Raw genomic sequence first — 25,569 nt, 5'->3', positions numbered from 1 at the left:
AGGACACGGATCATTATGGAACTGGAGGACTGTGCAGAGTTCCAGCTGGGATACAAGAAAGGAACTAGAGACCTGCTCACACAGACACAGGGGGATCAGAGTACTTGGGAGCAATTAAAATTCTTAAACAGTAAAAGAGTTGTGCTTTTGTTCTGCCCTGCCCCAGCTGCAGTCCCAGTTCTCCTCTCAACTCCAGCCATGATGAGCTAAACTCAGAAGGGGAAGTTCAATTAAACTTTATGCTTTACCCCTGGTGATCTCTGTGGTAGTTATGGGAATTTTCCTGTCCTACTCATGCATTTTAGCTTGGCTGAGCAGAGAGTACTACATGACTACTGTCACTCTCTAGTAGACGCTAGACTAGATGTTAGTAGATAAGCTAACAATTTATGTTGTCCTGGAGCAGAAAAGTGCAATTCACGATTTTAGGGTATTTGCAATTCACTTAAATCAAAAATTTAACTGTTTCTGTTAGCACAGACTTTCTTGGATAAAATCATAGGTAGGGAAATAAAAATTAGCTTGAAAATCCATAGCAAAGGCCACAATATATTGAGCAGTGAAAGCATCACCCCTTTTACTTGTACTTTGTAGTCTAGGACTCAATACAGCTTAAAGTTCTGTGGATAAGTTTGGCAGGTGCTACCATGTCACAGCATATCAATGCCTCCTTAACCACTCAGAAATTCACTCCTGCTGTATTTGGAAGCTTCTGCAGTTCTCATGGCATGAGTTCTACATTCATGATAAGAAGGTAAAATAAAATGCATCATCTTTTATCATCTTCATCAGTGCTCCAGAAAAATGTGCAACCATCAGGTTGATGACACTCTCACATGCCATAGAGGCACCAAAGAACAGAAAGCACAAAAATAAGTGCTCAAATGCAATTTTCCTTGGAAACTCATATGTTAATACACATAAAGAGACTGGAAGGAGGAAAAGAAATGGAAGAGACCGTAACAGCCAGAGGAGACATTTATAAGGACTTGCAAATTATTGAGACTCTAAATTGATAGACAAAAATCCAAACACTGTAGCTTTTGCCCAACTACCTCTGAAGCACCCCTTCACTGTTGCACATCTGATTGTCTTCAGCCATAGATTCCTTAATCCTGACAGCAATACAGACACAGACAGGAAATCATGAGAGATGCAGATGGTTAACGTCTTGCAAATGCAAGCAATTGCATGAATCATAGAATCATAGAATAGTTAGGGTTGGAAAGGACCTTAAGATCATCTAGTTCCAACCCCCCTGCCATGGGCACGGACACCCCACACTAAACCATGCCACCCAAGGCCTCATCCAACCTGGCATAATGAATGAATGCCATTATGCTCCACAGAACAGGTGTGCCAAACCACTCTGTAACATCTAAAGACTGCAACACCTTTTACACAAGTCGCCCCAAAAAAACCCCCACAATGCAACAATACATATCCCACGAAGAAAGCTTGAAATAGCCCCAACCCCCTATTTTCTGAATGAGCTTTCTGAACATTACACTTGCAGTATGCTCTGCAGACCACTGGAGGGTGGTAGGAGACCGTCTACCTGCTTCAGAGGTTCCCACCAGGAAGAGAGAATGAACTGTCAAAGGAAAGAAGGTGGATTGTAAATGTGACAAGAAACACTCCTCCCACCCCAACCACTACTTACAGCTACTGCTAAAACACGATGTGCACCTCAGCCTGAATTCCTGTGCTTTACTGCTGGATAAATCTGTAATAATCTTGAAAGTGGCAGCTGTAAAACACTGTTCTAAGTATCTACCTCGTGCTCTGGTTTTGATTCTTTAAGACTCTGAAATTTTAAGGGAATGGTTACTGATTTCAAAACCCACACTCGCAATTACAAAATGCAGTCATGAGTCGTTTGGGTAAAGAAAAAGAAAATCAAAACAAAACCAAATTAAAATATAGCCTACTCACAGGGAACATCTAAATCATACGCAGCCAACCACTTCCCTTTCCTATAACATAGTCTCATAAAATCTCTGGTGTTTATTTTAAAGGACCAAAATCTACCTCCCTGCATGTCACTTCTAATAGAAGCTTGGTTAATCAGTATCAACAAATAAAGATGGATATTTTCTTAATATCTTCTGAAAACAGATTGTCTGCTTCATATCCTAGAGATCCCAATACAGCCTCTCTTCTTAACAGAAGTAAACCTGCAATTTTAATTCCCTCCCATACTTAAGCTTTCTGCAAAGTGGTTTCATGATTGCCCAATGCAGAACCAAAAGATTCACACTGATTCACACACAATAGCTATTACCACATCACAGAACTGCACTCTGCAGACTGCTGCTTGTGTTCCTTTTTCCCCACTTTCAAATTGCAGATTGATTGCCTGCCTGCCCCCATCCACCATTTTGTGTCCACACATTGCCTCCTGCTAGTGGTAATCTTCCCTCACATTGGCCATGAGATTTTGTCTACATAGATGTCCTGAAGCAACTTCATATCTACTGCAGGTCTGTAGGTTCTAATCTTTACAACCAAAGATCTCTCTCTTGCAGGAGCTCATCACTGACAATGCCAAATTGAAGGTGAAGTTAATGGGCTGCTTTGAAACATGCTGTAAATGCTTGGACTTCTAACTCCTGGGCATTTTCAGAAGCCCCGATTTTAAAATTTGCAGGTAAGGAGACTTGACAGGGGAATCTCATATGGCCATGACATTGCTAGTATTAAATATTTTTCCCATTCTGACATATTTCTCCCTATCCATCATTTAGCAAAAAAGTGACAACAAATGGAAGGTAAACAGTACCCACAGCTGGAAGGACATCCTTCTGCTCTCACCTAGAGCTAAACTCATCATGCAACATTTTCTGGATTCTTTCCACTATCTAAAGAAAGACCTTGAGCCAACCTTTGCCTTAGAATAATCATGCTTGCAAAATGAAGGCTAAAATAATTTACTAGGGGCTGTTGTAGAAACTGTACTCTGCACACAAACCAGGAATACACAGAAAAACGTCTTTCTTATCTCAAACCAGGCCCGCAGGATCTACCCAGCACTTCTGAAAAAAGCTTTAAAGAACTGGGGCAGTGTATGATGAAGTGAGCCAAGCACTCAAGATATGTCAGTAGTCTGAACATGTAGCTTAGAGTATAGTGAGTGGGTTAGGCAGGCTTTTCTGGTCACTCGTCGCAGTACTAATTGGTTCGGTCTCCACAGTAAACTGTTCATTACCAGCTGGAGGAAAGCAGCTGCAACAGTAGTTTGCAGGAATGGAATTTGTTCAGCAGGTGGAGGAGGGAGAAGTAATAGTAATAAAGGACAACAGGGCTCCACACATGTTGGGAGAACAAAATAGCTTCGTGCAGATTTGAAGTGCTGATGAGAGATGAGACCTCAAACCTTGTAATATGACTAAAAGCCACTCCATGCCACCTAAACATGTGTCTACAGCCTGTGCCTTAGGGACGATGCATGCCGCACTGCACCCTTCTCCAAGATAAGAAGTGCCCCTCATGCAGTCCAACAGAATGTGTCAGGTCTGATGGCTAAAAAGAAAAGGGATTGGCCCCTGAAAACACCTCTTTTGTGTTCCTTTCCTCAAACACATCCAGAGCACGTTTAGAGAGGAAGAACTGAGCAGGTTCACAAAAGCAAAGAAAATGTATTTGTTGTTGCTTGTCATCAAAAGGTACATCCCAAAGAAAAAAACTCTTGTAAGGATCAAGATTAGAAGACCTGCAACATTAGCCATAGTACACAAAAATCAAATCAATTTAAAACATCCCAACTTGTATGGTGAATCATAGAGCCATATCAATGCACAACCCTACCTTGGTCTATTTAGCTCATTAGATAAGCTGGTACAAATCCTTCTCTGGCAAACCTGTCTGAAGTTTGCCTAAAATCTATTTCTGTCCCCAGGTGACCTAAATAAAGCTCTCTGAAATTCAAATGAATGTCTATGGTGTATTTAAAACACCTGTTAAAAGTTTAAAACTGAACCAGAAATGGGTGCATATCTAAAGACAAGCACACTTTAATTTGCTTTTATGTGGGATATGCATGCCTGGAGTAATAAAAGAACTACATAATGGAAAATCTCATTTTGATAAACACCTTAAGATTATCATCTGCAAAGACTAATAATTCAGTTTTATCAAAACCAATCTTTATTAACTGACAGTTAAAAGAGCTGGACTTGAATGATATAATCATTCACAAACTTAGGCAATTTTTTAGCTGTGTATGTCATCAATTAGCAGACCTTTAAAAAGTGTGAAATGGGGGTATTAAGCAATTGGAGAAGACAATTTCTAAAATGAAGTGGCTGGTTTTGCAATCTGAAAGTACCATTGAGGAAACTTGTCATTTACAACTAGAACTTCAGTATCTGCATCCTCATCATCCTAACACAGACTAAACAAGAAAAAGAATGCTACGCTTTGGAAATACAGTACTAGTGAGACCTCATGTCCCTTTCATCCAATGGTCTGTCTCAGGCAGAGGCCACCACCAGATGCTTCAGATAAATGTGCAAGAAACCCCCTGGCAAGTAATTATAGCATAATCTCTTCATACTGGGTACTTTTTCCTAGCTCCCATCTGCTAGAAATTATTACATCAATGTGAAAGAATGTGAAAGTACTCTACAAAATGTTTATTTTCCAAGCATCCTCCTTGAACGCTGATACAGCATTAACCAATTATTTGTTCATTAGAAGTCTACATGATCAGACTTTGGTGCTACAATGAACTTCTCTTCTACAACTGCTGTTTCTTTTCTTGCCTTGTAAGCTATTTAAGAAAAGGATCATTATCTCCTAGCACAGTACACTTCATCTACCTTATCTGAAAAGATGATCCTGACAGATAAACTGCAGGTGAAATGCTAAACCACTGGTCAGGAATGAACTATCACCATAATGCAAAAACTATGGACAATGTCCAGTACTAAAAACATGAGACACACATCTGGAACTCTAGAAAATATTTATGTTAGGTGCCTTGGCATATGCCTTTATTACTCAAAAATCAAAAAACCAAGCTACATATGGGCAACCCATAAAGAAGCAAGGGAAAAAAGGGGTAGAATCTATGTCTCCACTACATTTTATCACAGTTAAGAACAGGAATAGATGCTTTTACCTTCTCTTCCTGAAGTATTTCTACAGTCATTCTACTGAAAGGATCTGGTTTGTGTGTCACTTTTATTCTCTTTGCAGCTAGTTGTCTCGACCTCTCTCTCCTCTGTCTTTCCAAAAGAGCAGCACACCTAATTGAATGCCAGACATTCTCCTGCAGTCACTAAGTAGCAAATGCCGTTAAATCACAGTCCAGCTCTCAAATGACAACTCAGGCACACCAAAAAATCCCCCCAGCACTGCACATGAAAAAAAAAAGAATCAATCAATCAAACTACCATACCACAAAGCACAGATCATAATTTTGCTACAAGGCCAGTTTAAGCTGAGATTCCATTTTCCAAACAAAGCAGGTGGAAGTGCTGCGTTTTGTAGTATGTACTCTACAGGCAATACAAGAGCAGCCATGACACATGCCCAATGCTGATTTTGAGACGGATTGTGTCAGGGTCAAAGCAAAGACGAGCCCTTCCTCCACTACAGAAGCCATAACAACCCATCTCCCAACAGTCTATGCCAGATATGCTCCCTTTGCATATCTGTGTGTATTCTAGCCTTAAACAGTGTGATGGATGTGGACAGAAGGCTGGGATAGCATGGTAGAAATAGGAAAAGGAGAGGAATTAGACAGAAAGGAGGATATAGCAACATACTGGAGATCAACATCCTATTACACAGTCTTGCACGCTTCTCCAAATTTCTTTAGTCCTGTCCAATTAAAGTGAAATTCCTCTTAGGCACCTAACACATAGTTATTATAATATATGATCACAGTTTTGTTAGAGTCTTTTCTTGCATCACCTTTTGTTCAGTATTTATCACAGTGCTTAATTTCCTCGATATCAAATTGTTTAGCCTGCTGAGAAGTATCTCGAAGCACGCATTTTGAAATTAGAGTTGATGAAATAAAACTGGTGACACGTGAAAAGCTAAATCAACAAATATACTTTCTGTTTATTTAGCTGTAGTTATAAATGGTGTACAGAGTCTTCTCTGGGAGTTACAACAGAATATTAGTTATTCCATCTTCCACTTAGAAAATATTTTTCATCTACGTTTGCTTTCTCTTAAAACAGTGCAAGCATGAAAATTCTTATTACTGCCTGGTTCTACATGTGCTTTGTCTTTTTTGTTTGCTGATCATGTCCTTGATTGTCCCATTTAATACATAACTAGTTTAAACAATCTTTCCAATATGTAAAATTCCGTAGAGTTTTAATTTGTGTCTTACAGAATAAAAACCTAAAGCAATCTACCTGGGGAACTTGCTGCGCAACCTGGCCTACAGAAGTGTGTGTTACACCACTACAGCCCAAAGCCCTTCAGCATCACATCTTAACAGGAATAGAGAGAAGAATAGCAGCAAGTGAAGGAAGGAAGGGTACAAAGGTCCCCTTGCAGGCTAAGGAGTCTTGTGAGAAAAGGAGTACAGTTGACTGGAAACAGAAAGCAGCCATATCTGAAAGTCACTGAACGAAGAATAGCCATTTGGTACTGTTGGATGAACCTCATGAACATCTTGCATGCCTTTTAAACTCCATAGATCAAAGATGCTTTTATCAATTCTGTCCCCCATCACTCACTAATTTAATAGTACAAGTGAACCTGAATACTAATTCTTTTTAAATGGTCATTTTTTTCCTGAAGTTGTAAAAGCAATTGACCTACACTGTATAGAAAATGTAACTCGACTTCTGAGCTTCTCTTAACCAAATCAGTCTGAATCATTACAAAGATGTAGCTTAGTTTAAATGTATACCAAAACCCTGGTAATTTTAAATACATTGCTGTTTAAACATATCTAGATGCATCTTATTTTTGCAACGGTATATATGGTATATATGCATCTATCTGAATTGCCATGTAACAAAGATTAAAAAAAGGAGCCAATGTGCTTCATTATCTATAAATATGACTTTAACAAGAATACTCATTTCTCAGTGAATAGCTACAGTTACCTTCCCTGCCTTTTAATTTTCCCACAAGAGAGATTCTTTTGATCCAATTAAATAAAAATGAAATAAAGGAAATTTGTGATGAGGAAAGACTATGGTAATTAACATAAAACTACAGTCTAGTGCTCTGGCAAAGAGCTGAGGGAAGCTATTCAGTCTGGAAGACCTCCAACAAATGCTTTACATTCCAATTTTGACAGATATCAACAAAGATGAATTAAGATCTGACTAATTCCTGGATAAAAAGAAATCTCATTTTTTCCAAATAATTTTAATAAAAAGCTACACTAATAAAATTAAAATAACATTAAAATCATAAAATATGCATAATATACATCATATACTGAATAAACTGATAATTATTCCATTAGATCATAATTTTGATCAAATAACATACTGCTACGTTCAAGAGAATATCACTATGTTCCTATGTTCAAGAGAAGGCGTTTTTTTTGCATGCCTTCCACCAATAAGCAAGCATTAGCCTGTGAACTAAAACTCCATTCAGATCATCTCACATCAATAGGTCTCAGTAACATAAATTTGAGGCAAATAACACTGTAAAATTGTACACGTTAGTTATGTGAGAAATTAATATTTACATTAATCAGATCAGATCATGAGTAGCAGCCTAGTCCCATTAGAGCTGGTAAAATCCCTAGCTTCAAAATTAAACAGCGGAAATGTAATTTTTACAGAAGTCCATGAATTATAATGACTGGTTTAAGCCAATGCTTGGGTTGATTATGCTTTTTAAATGTTATATTAATAGCTATACATTTTGTGTAAAAAAATGAAAATGAGACGAGAATACCCCAAGCTCTTACAAAGTAAGTGAGAGGCTGCTGAACTGCAACATAGGGTAGGACCCACCAGTTAAAATGGAAATGAAACATTTTGATCCAAGTTGTAAAACAGGTCAGACCAAACTGTTTCTTTCAGCCTCAGAAAACACAGATGGATTTGTACCTTCCAGACCTGATGTTCATGGACTGTTCAAAAGTGGGTAACATCACTAATAGCCATATCTGGACAATCTCCTGAATTCCTTTTGCTTTTATACATGCTACCAAGCTACAGAAGGAGCAAATTTGATTACTAGCAGCTAATTAGAAGATGACAGTTTTAATTTCATGTTATGGTGTAAGACTTTTTCTGTTTGCTTCTCAAAAGAATGCATGTTCAAAGCAATGACAATAGTATCACAATGGCAAAGTATCACAGGAAGACAGCTTTTTGAAAGCCTAAGGGGATGTTATGATGGTTTCAAGGTATGCAGCACATGAGGTCAGAATCTGTTGTCAGAGTTCCATGAGAACTGGAACAGCTGTGATAATAAAAGCTGTATTGAATGAAAGAGAAAGAAATATAGAAGTCGAAAGCTAACCCAAATTCTACCATTACAAGAAAGCTAAGGTCTATTATTCTTGTTATAGCACAAAACACACGACAACATTACTCTGCAAGCTACAACATGCGGTCTATATACAGATAAATTAGCAGTAGAGTTCTATTACTCTCTCTCACAAATTGGGAATACAACTGTCTGAACAATGTAGTTCTTCGCATCCTTGAGGCATCACAATCGGATATAAATACTATAGAATTATTTTTACTTTAAAAGCTTTAACATACACATTCTCCCTTGAGCACAAAGTTATTCACTATAATGACATGATAGCCAATAAGAAAGTAATAGCTTTGTGCCTTTGTGCATACTAGTGAAGTGTCTGACCCCACATATTACAAGAAATGATTTGCGGCTAGCAATGTTTTGAGACAGTTTACTGGAAAAAAGATAACACTAGAGCAGGTTGCCTTGACAACACTGTGTAGCTGCACCAGAAGCTAAAAGGAAATGTAGGATCTTCTATGTTAAAGATTGCAAAGTATCCACCAAATTGGGTTACAAGGCAATGAATCCCACAGCAAGTCAATGCTATCTGACCTATGCAATATTAGCTATCACTTCTTATCATGAGCCTTATTAGAAAACTGATGAAAAAGCCAGATGGTTCATACTTCACAGCACAGGGCAATAAGAAGTCAACAGCAAGCATTACAATAACAAGTTCTTCAAGTTTCTCTTTTTATTTTCCTGAGAGACTCTGCAGGTCACTTCTGGTTTTGGGAGTCTACTTTGGTAGGAGAAACCGTTTCCAATGGTGACCACTTTTGATTACATAGCAGGATTTCATGAAGATGTCTCTGCAGGCTGTATCACTTTTGGCAGCAACCACTGTATTCGTAAGTAAGGAATGCAAATATAAATTACACAGGTAGCACTGAACCAAATATAAATCAACAACCTTAACATACTTTGCTGTCACTGAACTTATCCTGCATGCTACCAGATTTTATGAAAAACCCCAAGATTTAGCATAGCATCCAGTTATGAACGAACTCCTCCAGGGCAGTCATATTTTTAAAGATTTATTCTTTTTCTAGGACTATGTTGAGCACAGAGAAGGGAGCTGAATCTGGCTCTCTCACATATTACCTAAGTGCTCTAACAACTGGATTTAAAGTGGTGCAGATGACAACTGTTTTGTAAAAAATAGTCCCCTATGGAGTTTTGACTCCAACAGGGAGAGCAGAGACAGATGTGTCCCTGCTCCAAAGTGAAACAGTAAGTCTAGAAGAGAAATGGTACTTAGAGATTTAATTAAGGCTTTTGTTTCATCTATCAAAGCTCTCAAAGCAGCATTCTGATTTTCTTCCGTTGCTTCCATAGGTGATTCAATTTATTATTTTTATTAAGGAGCCTGTGGAATTGCTGATTCCTCTGCTTTGCAGCTGGGCATTACCCTCAAGCTGTCTGTTGGCTCAAACCATACATCTTAATTGGATACACAGCTCTTACTGTTTCAATGGTCTTGTTGCAAACACAGTATTTTTAACCTACTACAGTAAAACTAAATATTTGCTTTTGATCCAATAGTATAATCAGCATTACACCAAACCTTTGAAATCTTTCGCAAACTGATTTAACCAGTTAATCACTAATCTGACCACAAAAGGGCACTGATATGCTTGAACTGAGTTTTGCTTTGCATGGAAATTTGAGTTAGTGTGTTCCGAAACTTCTCTCCAGAACCTAAATACCCTGCTCTGGAAAGTTCTGAACCATGCATCTCCAACTGAGACTTAAAACTTTTGATCCTGTAAAGGAGTTAAAGCTGTCATAGACATTTTATCACTCTTATTACTATCTGATTATTTATAAAGTTAATGATACCAAGAGGATACAGAGCATTTCTTCGTTCTCTTCTTATGACAGCAGAAGTTCCACAGAGTTCAAAGGTGCAAAACCCAAAGACAGGCTCATATCTGAGGCTCGTATGTGAAACCTCATATCACATTTTGAAGTGCTGTTTATCAGTATAAATACAAATACAGAATACAAGAGGAGTAAACACTTAGAAGATATATCTACACTTTCAAAATAAACAAGATTAAGTTTCTTTCATTATCAGTGTTTTAACACTGGTTTTGCTTCTGTTTAATTTAACAGAAACTTATCACTGTGTTCTAAAAGAACACTTCCAATGTTGAAAGGGATGAATTCATATACCCTTTCTTTCAGAAAGAAAATCAACCTTAACTGGTACATAATGCTTCCCTAAACAAAAAACTAACTTGCTCTTCCTTAATGACCAAGATTAACTACATGGCTACAGTGTGCAACATTGCTAAGGCCTCATAAAAACAAGTTATTATCAAAGATTAAATAAAATCAGGAGAGAAATATAGACATCCAACACCACAGAATAATCTGCTGGGATAATGCATTGAAGGAACACATCTCATCAGATACCAGACATCTTAACTGGATGTCGTGGTTTAAGCCAGTCAACAAGTCAGCCACACAGTTTCTACTCTCCCTGCCCCCCCTCCCGGAGGGATGGGGAGGAGAATCGAAAGAACGTAACTCCCTCGGGTTGAGATAAGAACAGTCCAGTAACTAAGGTATAACACAAATCACTACTGCTGCCACCAATAATAATAATGATAAGAGAAATAACAAGGGAAGAGAATACGATACCATCTGCCGGAAATGAGCAGGGCAGAGAGCGTGCCCTTCTGGGTAACTCCTAGTTACATCCCCGGGCATGACGTGCTGTGGTATGGAATACCTCTTTGGCTAGTTTGGGTCAGGTGTCCTGTCCCTGCTTCCTCCCGGCTTCCCCTCCTCCCTGGCAGAGCATGAGACTCACAAAGTCCTTGGTCAGGGTAAACATTCTGACCAGCAACTGAAAACATCGGCTTTATCAGTATTATTCCCAGGCCGAAAGTCAAAACCACAGCACTGCACCAGCTACTAAGAAGGAAAAAAAATGACTGCTACTGCTGAACCCAGGACACTGGACAGCAAAATTTAAATACGAAAAGTATTTTGAAGTTTAGCAAGACCGTGTGGAGAAATCTCCATTTGAAGACATTCCTGCATTTTGAACATCTTTTAATCTGACACTTTAATCCATTTCATACTCACAGTGTTTTCATTCAGTTCCTGTTTCTACTACACTTCAAACACCAAATTCAAGAGATATGAAATGCAGGTTGTTACCTTACAAGGACTACATCCTTTTTAAAGAAGAAGTAATTTTCTCAGGATGAAGCTATTACCTGAGAAAGCTCAATAAGGAACTCCCACAAGCTTCTTGCCACTTTCTAATTCATAACAAATAAGGTCACTTTATAAATAAGAAATTCTGCACTATGGATTGCAAATGTGGAAAGGTAAAGCTACAAATGCAACTGTATTGCTACAACCACAGACAGACATAACAGAGACCATGAGAAATAAAACAGACACACTAAGCAATGCTTAATATTTAATTTCTAATTTTATATTCAGCCAAATGATTAGACCTGCTCAAATATATGAAACACTTGCAATACGTGTTGATCAATGCTTAAAAGGATTACTTCAATGCAGAGACTCACTAAAATGATTAAACTAAATTTTATTTGATGTCTGGTGCTTTTCAAGGATTCTGTAATTAAATAAGCATAGCATATTGGCACAAGCCTATTGATTTAGTAAAGGTATCTTGATTTATGCTAACAGTATGCTGCACATTATCACTTATGGGTGCTAACAGCTGTATGATATACGGTATTCAAACATGTTTTTGTTATGATATGTTTTTGCTATGAGACTTTGATAAAAAGCTGTTAGGAAACACTGAGGGAGCATGAAAGGCCAAGGCATGAATAAAGATGGTAATATACCACTTGAATCAAATATTTTGGTATATATTTACATTCTGCTTTTGTGGTACTGCAAAAACAAAAGTATAGATACATATAATTAAGTTCTGTGGTCTGTATTTTGCAATGCACAGGAAAGAACCAAACTTCAGAATCTCACATCATGAGTAGAGAGTAGAGATTAAAATGAAAACTGGTTGAGAGATATGGCCCTCTCACTTCTACAATGTCACTTCAATGCAGGTCTAATGGCCATGGAAATGACATCTTCTGGAGCAGGCCCGAAACTTACACTGTAGGGAAAATAGTTTCCTTCTTTTTTTTTTGTTTTAATAAAATAAGTTTCATATGGAACTGAATATGTACTCTTCTACTGGAATTAAATCTGAGGTCTTTTGTTTAGAAAACACTGAAATAAAACCTGTTTTCAGAAAAAAATCCCCAAAAGACATATGACAGGCAGGGGACTATATAGAGTTATCTCTTTCCTGTCACATTAGTTAAAATTTATCTGAAATTACTAAACCCTAAGTCAATATAATTAAGTCCTCAGTCATCCTTTTTTTATTTACATCTGTTTCAATTTTCAGTCTCCCTGGAAAGATCTACTTGGCACTTAAGAACTGTGTCCTTTCCTATCACAAGCTTTGCTTGTTAAATCAATCCTAATTCTCTCTTCAAAAGTGGTTTATCATCAGGAGCTGACTAGAAAGTTTCTCTGAATGGGAAATGAGAAAGAATTCCATTTGCTCTCCTTTCTCTGAACTGCTGCTACCTGTGTGAGGCTGACAAAATCAAAATGTCTTTTGCCATCAAAACATTACTATGTAGCCATACACTAGTTATAAGCTAATAGTTTCAACATGTTTTTCAAGGTCTCTCAGATTGAAATTTATTCTAAATCAAAACTTGCCCTGTTCTAGATTGACTCAAATCTCAAAGATAAAACAAAACCCAAAAATTACGAGAGCATTTTTAAAGAAAAATTAAAGGAGAAATAATTCACTCCAAAGAAAATAAACCCCACATTTGTTTAATAAATGCCTTACCAACCCTATACTGACAACCTGTGTACCATTATATTGATTTATCCTGGAAAACAGATGAGCACAGATAATGTATGTTTGACTTTCAGGATGTAAGGTCACCCTGTAGTTTATATTCTATCAACTAACCTTAATGTACGAGTGACTAATTTGCCCACAAGTGTAACAGTTAGAACAGATGCAGCTAAATTGACTGACGTTACTTCATAATTGCTGTCTCCACATTGGTATGTCATTCTCAACTAGAAGTTACAGGATCAATGTAAAAATTACTGAGTGAACTGGCTGTGTTATCCAGGAGCAAAACTTGATGAGAAAGATTCCTTTCTGGCTTAAAAATAGGCAGATGAGCCAATAAGAAAAAGCTGCAGATAAAAATTCTGAACACTAAAAAATGTTATATGTGCACTTACATTGCATGTCTTCTGAAAGAGTCTTCAGTCAAAATCCTCTGCTGCTGTAAATCAACTAATTTAAATGTAGACATAAAATCACTGTGACTGAATTAACAACAGCAAATACAAAACTATTTTGGACAAGCAGATGTTTCTTTAATTGGGCCAGTGATTTGCACTGCCATTGTGGATATTTGACACTGAAGGATAATGAAATTCAAAAGCAACATACCTTCCGAAGAGGTTTGAGCTTGGTCTCCATTATAAAGTCGTACTTGCAAAGCTCACAACAGCGTGTGTCTGAGCTCTTAATCCATTGGTGCAGACAGGCCTGATGAACAAAGCGCAGGGTCCCTGTGCAGCGACACGGTGTGATGAGGGGACTTTCATCATCTCCCTCACAGTGACAAATCCTGACAGGAAGGACAGCAAGAGCTAGTGAGGGAACTTGCCAACCAGCAATGCAAAGGCACTGGTTTATTTACACTGCTTTTTCATTTTCAGACTTGACATTCATAAGACGCCCAGTATGTGACCTTTCAGATTGAGGCTCAGGAACATATTCCTTATTCCCTTCTTCCACTTAGCAATTTCTCTTCACTTAGTTATTTCTCTTTGAATTTGCTACATGGTCTGAAGGTGAACCAATAGAAATAACACCATTTTCCCCTTTTATGCATGGCAAAACCTTTAAGACAAATATCAGTGCTCTTTCTAAGAGCTGAATAGTTCTTGGCCTGTAAGTAATGCCAATAAAAACCTCAAAGTTAGCAGGAAAGCTGAAAATATCCAGTATAAAAAAATATAAGAAGTTCATAGGATACTTCTTTGGAGTTACACAGTTAAAAGGATTAGAGAACAGTTTTGAGTACTCTGGAGTCATGTGTATGGGACAGTGTTGCACACACATGCACACACTTTTTAGTAGGCAGGTGTTAAAAAGTCACGATCCTTCGTCTTTTTCATTCTTCACTGTCCCTTTGAAGCAGACAGCTGTGTTACTTAGGAGAAAAAAAAAATCCTACAGATGTAAGCAGATGTTATGATAGAGGTTGGTCCCAGAACTGTTGTTACCTTGCAATGGGATACAGAGCTTTTCACATCGTGATTTTGCATTAAATGATCAGTGTCCTGAGATCAAAATGTGACGGTTTTCTTCTGTGTCCAAATATTTTTGTGATCCTCCCCCTTCCAAACAGACCCCTGATCACACCAGGAAAGCATTCACCCATTGAAACCAATGACAGCTTTGTTGGTAAGCATCTCTGTGAAGGCAAAGAAAGCTCTACAGTGAGTGGAGGGCTTAACCAAACACCTGAAGTTCAGGAAGTTCACCTCAACAAAGAATAACTCCCTCCCATCCCCATCCCAGAAAAACACAACAAAGCACCCAAGCACTAATGAATTTCCAAAGCGTCAAATTGGCATGGGGAGGTTGAGCGGTGGGGGTGGGGAAAAATGTTATTTCAAAATAGAGAAGTAGCAACAACAGCATAGATTGTGGTGTTACACAAATTAAACCTTGAGTTTAGAAACTTAGTACTTTGAAAAGGCACCCTTAGATGTGTGTGTGCAGAAGAGTCTGAATACATCTGAGGAGTAACTCATCCCTTTATGCAGAAAGCTGTTGCCACACCATTCCTGGGGTAGGAAAAGGGCTGGGGAGGCCCGTCTGGTGAGGTTGCCTTCCCACTGACCAGGTCAGGGAAGAAGGGCAACATTCTTCATAGCACAGGAGCACCTGATGTATATCAGGAGGAGGCAACCTGGCACAGACACCCTGTGAAAGATTGCCTACAGCACAGCACTGAGGGTGCCAAGCCTACAAGCAGGGGGAGGAGGACATTTCAGCGTTTAAGCGGAAGATCTATGGATCAAAACCAGCAGCTTCACTATTCTTCCGTGGTGTAGCCTACAGCAATGAGAAAACAATATTGAGAAAGCAGAACAAAGCTGCTTTGCTGAATAAAAAATAAATAAATGAAGCTCTGGAAAGCTGCTACACAAAAGTGAGGTTTCAGTGTCTGCGGTGGTGCCTGTACAGCATCTTATATCCCATGGGAGAGGAGGGGAGAAGAAAATACACACAACTATCTTGCACACATTAATTTTTCGAAACACATTTTACAAGAACTTAGTTTGCAGTCATTTCTTTACTAACCCAGCCAAACAAGGTGCGTTAGCAGCTTAGCTCCTAAGTGTAAACTGACTGTATGCTGACTTCTTATTGAGCCTGTAGCTTAGGCAGAACTAAAGTTTCAAAATACTGAATAGCTATTTTGCTAACAAATGCATTCCCAGCTGAGAGTTACATAAACCCCATTATTTTCTTTTAAAATCAAAGCTATTTCCCAAAGGAAAACTATTATTCTTTGTTCCTTTAAACTCAAGCTATACATAATTTATTTTACAGGCTTAGCATTTAAACTATTTAGGAATTAGACAATTAATCTGTGTACCCAAAAGTGTTTTTTCTACTACTGCCAGAATTGTTTAAAATTATTTTAAGAGCTAAAATGCAAACCTAAAATTCCCTTGTGATCTTCAGATAAAGTGATACTGTAAATTTGAAATGAAAGATTTTTTATACTTTTACAGAAAAACACTATATGCATTATACATTCTATTTGTGCTTTCCTTGTACAGAAGTTACAAGGTAAACATATAAATAACAGGGAGACATTAAGAGCTTACATTATACAGAAGCTTGAACTAAATAATCGAATGGCCTCTTCTAACTTTATTACCATGACATATGTAATAAGAATAAAAACAAACTTCAAATGGAATTAAAGTTCAGAGAAAATAACCAAAGGCATGGTTTTCATTAGCTTGAATGCTCTTTGGTGCAACTTAGCTCTTCATTATTTGTTTAGCCAGAAGAAACTAGCCTAAAAGAAATTAGTGCTATCTAAATTCACAATCACAGTCTTCAAGATACATGTGTGCCTGACAGCTATTGAAACAGACTGTTGGCTAACTGCTCAAATATCTTTCAAAGACTTGGATGGGATAATTTGTAATATCTTGCTGAGCCATTAGTATTGAAACAGAATTCTGTTTGTCTTTGTCCTTTGCTCTATTTATCCAACATGTACAACATAATTATCACAAATTATAGAAAATAAATTGTAAATAATGTTTTTGCAAAATTTGGTGCGCAAACAGAACTGACGTAGGGATACAAAGGATAGACTTAATGTATCTAAACCAAGTCAGAACTTCCATTCTGATTTCCTATTTTTACACAATCAGAACTTGTCAAAATTTTCCCCATCAGACTATTTACAGGGCTGAACTACTTCTTAGAGTAAAATTTATTTATATAAGAAATGAGCTGAATGAAAAATCCCACTAGAAAAACTTTGCTAAATCTCTACTGATTTATTTACAAGTTGTAGTCCAACACTGTCTGTGGTTAATAGCTGCAGTTTCAGCTGCTCAGACACCTACAGAATGTACATACGCAGCTTTTCTCAACTTTCTAGTCATTTAGTAGATAAATGGCCTTCATTACAGAGCAATACTTACAGCTATCTGGAAATGGAAAGGAAGGATGTCTGCTACTTGACCAAATCATTTTAGTTCTAAGCCCTTTATCACAAATTGAGCCTGATTGATCAGATTTCTTTTTTTTTTTTGGTAAGCTTGACATCTTAGTGCTTTCAATATTCCTGCCTATGAACAAGACCTTGCTTTGCTAGAGGAAAAGAGAAATACAAGACTCCAAAGGAGTTTTTGCTCTGTTAATCATCACCAGACAACACAGCATATATGAACTATTAGATGATCTTCTGATTCAGATAGATATACAAGATTCTTTCCTGGTGTGTATAAAATATGCACCTATTATACACATCCTACATGTTGAGATCACAGAATATACTTCTTTAAGGAAAGTTGGCAGTGAAACTTTATGAAATATTGCTGTAACAGTTCAGTCATTCTTTTGCTAAGTTTCTGCTTTACATGCCAGCATTTTAATTACCCAGCACATATATCTTTACCACTGAATTATTTTTGCAACCTTCAGCACACAGATGTACAAAACAGAGAAATTTATGCCAACACTATGCATATATCAGCAAAAGTCCATTAAAATTCTTTAAAGGATGTTCTTAAATAGCGTGTTCACTTATGATGCAATAAATTAGCAAAAAAAAAAAAAATACTTTTCAGGAGAAATCAAAAATGCTAAACTGAAAACAAAATTAGTCTTTGCAAAATATTTTTGCATAATTCATACGAAAATTGTTGCAGATTTTTTATATGTTCCCTACAGAAAATATAATTCTCAAACAGAAACACAATAGCTCAATTTAGAAATTTTTTAGAGAATGATTTATGTAAAAATGAAAAATTAAAGTTTTCTGAGAATATTTTATAATTATTTTTCAGCATTTCTTTTTTGTTCAAAGTATTAACTGAATTTAAGGCACATTCAAATGATGCCGAAAAACTCACTGATAATACAATATTTCATTGAGAAATTGAATGTGACATATTAAACTGTGTACCACAATGAGTATTCAAAATTAGTAAGTAAAGTTGCCAGTAGTTAAAGGTACCCTATCTCCTTCACTAAAGGGCATATTGATACCATACATATATAAAAGAGAGAAATTTCTTATTGGATTAAAATCATGAGACGCTGTTTAACCAAGCACTCAGAAATCAGGCATATTCAGAATGGAGTATTGTCATGCTGTCTTTAATTCCATGACTATGAACTGTTTTCCCTGGTCCTGTTCATTGCAGAAGTTAGCAGGAAGGAAAGTAGGAAACAAAATAGCTATAGCTTGTAGCCATTCCTATGTTAATTTGATTTAGGCTGCTATTCAGAAAAACAGCATCCTGGATGACTGTCCTTCACTTCTCATCAAAATAAGGTTTTATAATTTTTTCCATACAAACAAACATTTCTTACAAAATCTCAGTTTAAAAGGTCAGCTAAAATCAGTATGAAGCAAGGAGTTCACACGGAAAATTTTCACCTTTTCCTGACAGTGGTTCAGTTTGGCAAAACCATAGCAACAAAAAATACAATCTAGATGATTAGTCACCATGTAAGCTTCTTATTGCAAGAGATACTGGTAGATTCCAACAGGTTTGTAGCTTTTCTTCATATGCAAGGTAACAATTTGACTCTCATTAAAGAGAATAGCTGCTTATCTCTACCCTCATTGGAAAAACAGCAGTTACCCTAACCTGTCTTTCCCTAATCCACTTTACTCTTCCGTAATTAAGAAAATAGGCCAATCTCTATGCTGCTGTAGTGAAGTAGAAAATGCACTCACTCTGCAGGAGTCTCGTGTGCACTGTGAAAATTAGTGCTTGACCCCTACCCAGCTGGCAAGTGCTCCTCTATGACAGTATCTGTGCAGCTGATTTCCATAGATGACTATTGTCAAAGGAAGGTGATAATAAGAATGAATCAGTGTGTCCCTGCTTGTGCTTCAAGCCATGTAAGAGCCTTGTCATTAGGAGCAGCACTGATGGAAAAGAGTTTGCAGTAGTTCTGCACTACCGGAACTCTTTCAGGGGATCCTGTATTTCAGATAGGTACCTGATAAAATTTTCAGGGTTTTTTGGCTTTTACATGTAGAGACAGGGTTTAGCTACAGTAACATTGTGCAGATAGCTTTTTATAGACTTACTTAAAAATATCACAGGTCAAATTTTACCCTCATTAACAAATGTACAACCTAGGGGAATGCCTCTGAGGCATTCAAAAGCAGAAGTATATATGGGAGCATGGGCATACTGATAAAGATGTCTGATAATGTTCAAGGGCTATAAATGACATAATTATGTAAAACTGTATTGTGTTCTAATATTCCTGGGTGCTACGCAGCTATGTCTATGCTAACTGACAAAATTAGGAGGAGATACTGCCTTATGACTGTGACATATTTACCAGCACTGTGATGTGATTTCTATGCGCTGTGAACTAAATTAATGCAGTTGCACAATACCCATTTTGTTATTTTCCTGCAGATGGGATTATGCCAGTAGAATAGAAATGCTTTTGAACTTTTAACAGATCTCTCTAAAAAAATGAGGAAATATCTTCTCCATGTAAATATGGTCAAGGAAGATAATGCCTATTCCAAAACCATTATTTTTGGTGAGAAATGACTGCAAAGGCAGTTAAAATCTTGTCCTTCACTGGAAAGCATACCTGGACCGATAATGATTATGCAAAGATAAATTCTTACCCTGTTTCAGAAGGTATATCTTGTTGCTATAGCTCACTGTTCTAAAGGGAGCTTAGTCAGGGAGAAGCCGCTTAGCTGGAAAATGTTGGACCAAGTGAATCCCCGGCTTTGATTTTGGCTATGAGGATTATTAGCTGCCAGCATGAAATACCATGAGCTCCTAGGTTATCTTAATTGGACCAAAAGGAACAAAAGGTTTGCAAAAGGATGCACAAAACTGCTGTCATTGCTGCTGTCTGATCATCTCAGGAAAACTGTCCTCCTGTCCAAGAAAGGTAATTTGGTCTTTCTGCCAATTTATAAAGTGCTTACAGTGCTTTTAGGTATATTGAACCTAAAATTAAAGCAAAAAACTTTACGAACAACTCAGAGGAAATAATTACCTCATTTATAGACAGAAAAAAACCCAAACCAAATCAAGAAAACAATTCTGCCTCTGCATAATTTATAGTTGGGGGAAAAAAAAGAAAGTTAAATTTACTAAATACATTCACCCTGCAATAGGCTACAGCATGCCATGTTTCCCTTGGTTTCATTTTGCACGCTTTTTTTTTTTTTCTTCTAAATCTCATTTCCATTCTTTCCACTGTTAAATAATAAAGTAATCTAAATGACAAATTGGCCTTTCTCTCTCTTTAAACACAGTGTGAATGAAGCACATTAATTCTCCATACCGAATGCTATCAATTTGTATACCTCTTCCCTGTCACTCCTGCCCTTCCATTATGCCATGCAGTCAGCTGTCTTTATCTGATTAGAGGAAAAAACATTTCCAGAATGTTGCACCACACCAGCGGAATTTCATAATGGCCTAGGTAAAGCTTTCTCTTGGTTTCAGCAAACGTGATCAGAATTCGTAAGAGATCCAAGAGCAAACAACATTAGCAAAGGCACACTTAATCTTTTCTTTTGTCAACATTTTTCGTCCTTCTATTAATCTTCCATAATAGGTGATAAACAGGATATCTAGCCATCTAAACAGTTACAAGTAATTCCTGCCTCAGATGCACTGTCACTGCAAGTCAAGATACATGCCAGACAAGATTTACTGCACTGAACATAACTCAAAGTATTAGGGATTGCAACTTGAAAAGGAATTTAGATTTCCTCCCACCCACCTAGTGAAAGTCAAAACTTTGAGTAACTAAACTCCCTACAAAACATAAGCAAGCTTTAAATATTTAATAAGAGGACCCTTAAAACCAAATCCCTCCTCACCCAAGCTTTCTATCAGGATGTGGTGCCATTTCACCTATTTGCATTAAAAATAATAACAGGTTTTGAGAAAAAGAAGTAGAAACCAAGATTCGGTTCTCCCCCATTTCAGTGACCTGAACCACAACACAGACATGCTTGCCTTGTTTCCGCTCTCCTTTCATCCTTCTGAATCATGGAGAGCTTCCAAAAGAGATTTCATAGCCAGATGGCTAAAGAGGTGACAGATGGGGCTTTGAACCATCAGGCAGAGAATAGAATTAACCAGGATTTAATACTGCTTCAAAGACGATGAACCACTAGACCATGATACAGAGGAGGAGATTCCTCAAAACGCAGGAGCTTCCTATCAGAGAGTCACCATGTGAAAAGGCTTCGAAGAGGAGACTAAACAGAAGTCACAGCTCTTTAAAACGAAGGGGTGAGGAGCCAAAAATGGAGAAACAGGTGAAAAACCCTCTTCAGCCAAACACTATAGTCTGGCAGTTCAGCAACCTCCAGTTTTTGGTGATTTTAGAAGGCTTTGAATTGTATTTCAAACCTACATATTCTACAATTTAAATTATTTACTGGATCAAGCTTCATGGTTTCAGTATAAATATTTAAAATGAGTGTTAAATTTCAATGGTAGAATTTGAGCCTATGTATCTATCTTCTGTTCACTTTTCTCTTTTTTCCTGAAGCTTATAAGGACTTCTTCCTCCCAAGCAGCTTTTTGTCTGTTGACTTTATGAACACTCTACTAGATGAATATTTCAGGATGTAAGTATTTTCCTGCAAGACACTACTTTTGCAGGTCCTACTAAGTTACATTATGGAAAAAAAAACCCAAACCCATTACAATACTATTTCACAGAAACTCCATAATCATATCGCCTCATCACACGCAATATGCACTATTTCTTGCTATCTATGATTGTGCTAACACATAGAAATTCCCATTATAGTTTTTTCCTAAGTTTATAATGGTCTTTTCATTTCAAAGCTGATTCGTAAAAAAATTATACTTGAAGTAGATTCTGCAGATTTCATGAATCAACTTCATCATCTCCCTTACTACTTCTCCCCATTCCAACCAGTCTTCTGGCATGCCATACTCTTCTATTTAATCCTCAGATGAGGGGCTACCATTTTCTGACTGCATACAGTCATTCACGGTGTGAGGAACTGGCTGACATGCTGCATGGTGATGGTAAATAGTTCCTTTTCAAACTGGCAACCTATCCTTGATGGGGTCTCCCAAGGATTGATACAGGGCTCAATGCTGTTCAGTGTCTTCATAAGTGATCTGGATGATGGGATCAAGCGTACCCTGACCAAGTTTGCTGATGATACCAAGTTGAGTGGGGAAGCGGAAACTTCAGAAAGGAGAGCCACCCTACAGGAAGACCTGGATAGGCTGGAAGACTCAGCTAACAAGAACCTGATGAAGTTCAACAAGGACAAGTGTAAGGTCTTGCACCTGGGAAAATACAATTCAATAGTACAGCACAGTTTGGGATCTAATTGGCTGGAGAGCAACTCTGGAAAGGGACCTGAGGATTCTGGTGCACAACAAAATCAACATGAGTGAACAGTGTGCATGCAGCTGTGGCAAAGAAAGCCAACAGGATGCTGGGTTATATTCACAAGGGCAACACAAGCAGAGATAAAGAAGTCATTATCCTACTCTACTCAGCACTTGTCAGGCCACATCAGGAATACTGTGTTCAGTTTTGGTCCCCGATATATAAAGAAGATGTGAACAGGTTGGACAGGGTCCAGAGAAGGGCCACAGAGGTGATCAAAGGACTGGGAAGATGCTGTACGAGGAGAGGCTGAGAGAACTGGGCTTGTTCAGCCTTGAGAAAAGAAGGCTCAGGGGAGACCTTATCACCATGTTCCAGTATTTAAAGGGTGGCTACAAAGAAGATGGAAACTCCCTGTTTTACCACGAGTCACATGGAAAAGATGTGGTGGATTCCCCGACACTGGACACTTTTAAGATCTGGCTGGACAGGATGCTGGGACATGTAGTTTAGGTCATGCTTTGCCTAGAAAGGCTGGACCAGATGATCCTTGAGGCCCCTTCCAACCTGGTATTCTGTGATTCTGTGATTCAACAAAATCAAAATTATTCTTCTTCTAAGCATCTTTTTAATAGTGAGTAGCTCCACTTTATTTAAGTGTGTGTGGTTTCTTTCAGCTAGCTACAGTTTGGTGTTATTGCTGAAATGACTGCATCCACTACAAAAATATTTCACACCAAAAGAAGAAGTAGTCAAAGAGAAAATATATTTCTGTTCTCCCATCATAAATAATAAAAATACCATAAGCTTAATTCAGAGTCAATACACAAAGCACTTACGATACCCTAATGATAATATCAATAAGCAATTTTCTTTCCTTAGTAATTCCCACGTGAAAATCCATGGGACTAAGTCCTCTTAATCCACTCACTTTATCATGTTCCACACATAGATTTTTCCCTTCAGTGAGATTACCCTCATGTAGACCAAACAAAGCTATTTCTGAGGTTGTGTCTCAAGCCACGTGGCAAATTCCAGAATAAAGTACACAAAAAGAAAGTCTCAGACAAAGGGCAACTTAGGAAGAGGGTGATCCAGCTGTATGATTTAGGAAGTTTATCCCAACAATTTAACATGGTCAGAACTTATGTATGCATCTCTAATCCCAGAAGCAGAAAGCTTGCCTTCTGATGGACTACAGAAGGAAGGAGTATGTTCAAGGAAGAGATTGTAAAGGTCATTATTGATGTCATTGTTTCAACATCTTGGAAACAGAGAAATAATGACACTAGAAGGGGAAATGTCTCACTTGAAGTGACCAAGAGGTCTACATTAAACTAGCTGAGGTATATATTGTGCCATGGTACTATACTTCATCTGATGTGTGCTTATGCTAGAATTGGGTGTGCCCTGTCACATTCCCACTCATTCCGCTAAACGCACATTGAGGAAACAGCTTATTCCCTTACATGTGCATATAAATGCGTTTCTCTGCCAGCAATTCATGAGGAAGTAATGGAAAAAAATTGCCTACCCAAACGCTTCAAAACAAAATAACTGGCACCAGGAGATGTTTGAGATCCCTGTTCCTCTGCTATTTCCACACAATCCCATCTGGGCAACAGCAATTCATCTCAGCCAGCTTGATCACAACAACTAGAAGATATGAACACCTAGGATGAAAAGCTTGGAGAAACACATCTCTAGAAAACATTTTTCTACATCACAACCAGCTATGTTAAACCAGTCTTAAAACTAAACATAACAAAAATCTCCTTTTTCTATTTCTCATGCAGAAAAATGGTTACTGGATATGTGCACATCTGCATTGAAATGTAACTATTTTTTTGCTTCAGATGCAAGATTGTGAATCTGAAGAAAAACACACCACATAATGAACCAATTAAATGCATGGACTCATCCTGAAAAACAGAACCTACAATCTATAATGGATCAGTAGTAAAAACATGTCTTCCTTTGTCTTTTGCTGTCTGCAAACTGATTAAGACAACTTGCCAACAATGAAAAATTAACATGCTTTTGATTTTTAAAATGTTTTTCATAGATGCATTATCATCACTGTCATTGACCTACTAATGACAACAACAAAAAAGCGTTATCCCTGACATGGAGAAAAAAGAGTTATGATTTTCTTGACAAATTTTGCACACCAGGCCAGGTTATCAACTCTGTTGAGTTTAACTCTAGTTGTTCAAGGAGCATCTCCACTGATAGTAAGCCTAGGAACACATAGCTATCAAAAGGTTTCAACCCTCCTCTTCTGAACAAAAGCCTAGCAGAAAAGTTTGCATGCACATCCAAAAAATTCACTCTTGAACTAAGCTTCAAGTCTTACAAAAAATGCCTAAATAATTGTAATAAAATCAAATGGGTTGAGAAGATATAAAAAACTAGAGTCCACTTTCCATCTGAAAGCAAAGTTTAAGTCTGGGGACTTGGGGAACCGTTAGGATTAATCTACTCGAAACAATTATAAAACTTTGACTTTACTTTCTCTTTTTTATGAACACGGTATCGTTAAGCCCATATAAAAGCCTGTGCTGAAATAGTTTATTTCAGGTTTTGGGTAGCTCATACTCTTAACTCTGAAGTTGTTCAAGTAGTTATCTGTGTACGCCTCTGCATCATACTACATAGACATATATGAAGTGCTTAAAAAATGTATAACATTGTTACCACTGCTGCTGTTTCTCTGCATTTGTATAAGATGAAGAGGTCCCAAGCCAGCAGTATGGTCCTGATATACAAACTGATGTACAAATACAGCAAGGCTTTACTCTGAAGAGTCTTAAATGATCATGACTGACAATGGTCAGACAACTGAAATATCCCTTATTGCTTGAAAAGTGCAACAAGGAGTGCATAGCAGTAGCTGT

The 25,569-nt window shown here is 37.6% G+C and overlaps 1 protein-coding gene across 1 annotated transcript in view; it reads right to left on the bottom strand.

The window, feature by feature from the left end:
• MARCHF1 (membrane associated ring-CH-type finger 1) overlaps nucleotides 1-25,569 on the bottom strand; it is a gene marked incomplete at both ends in the record, with an annotated part of 97,362 nt that overhangs the window by 8,177 nt on the left and 63,616 nt on the right. Inside the window, one exon of the mRNA XM_080636744.1 lies at nucleotides 13,964-14,144. Coding sequence (XP_080492870.1) covers nucleotides 13,964-14,144 — 181 coding nt within the window. The remainder of the gene's footprint in view (nucleotides 1-13,963; nucleotides 14,145-25,569) is intronic.

The sequence above is a fragment of the Psittacula echo genome (assembly GCF_963264785.1).
Source record: "Psittacula echo genome assembly, chromosome: 1".
Taxonomy (NCBI): Eukaryota; Metazoa; Chordata; class Aves; order Psittaciformes; family Psittacidae; genus Psittacula; species Psittacula echo.
Note: the sequence above shows the minus strand (reverse complement) of the source record. Positions and strands in the feature narration are given on the sequence as shown.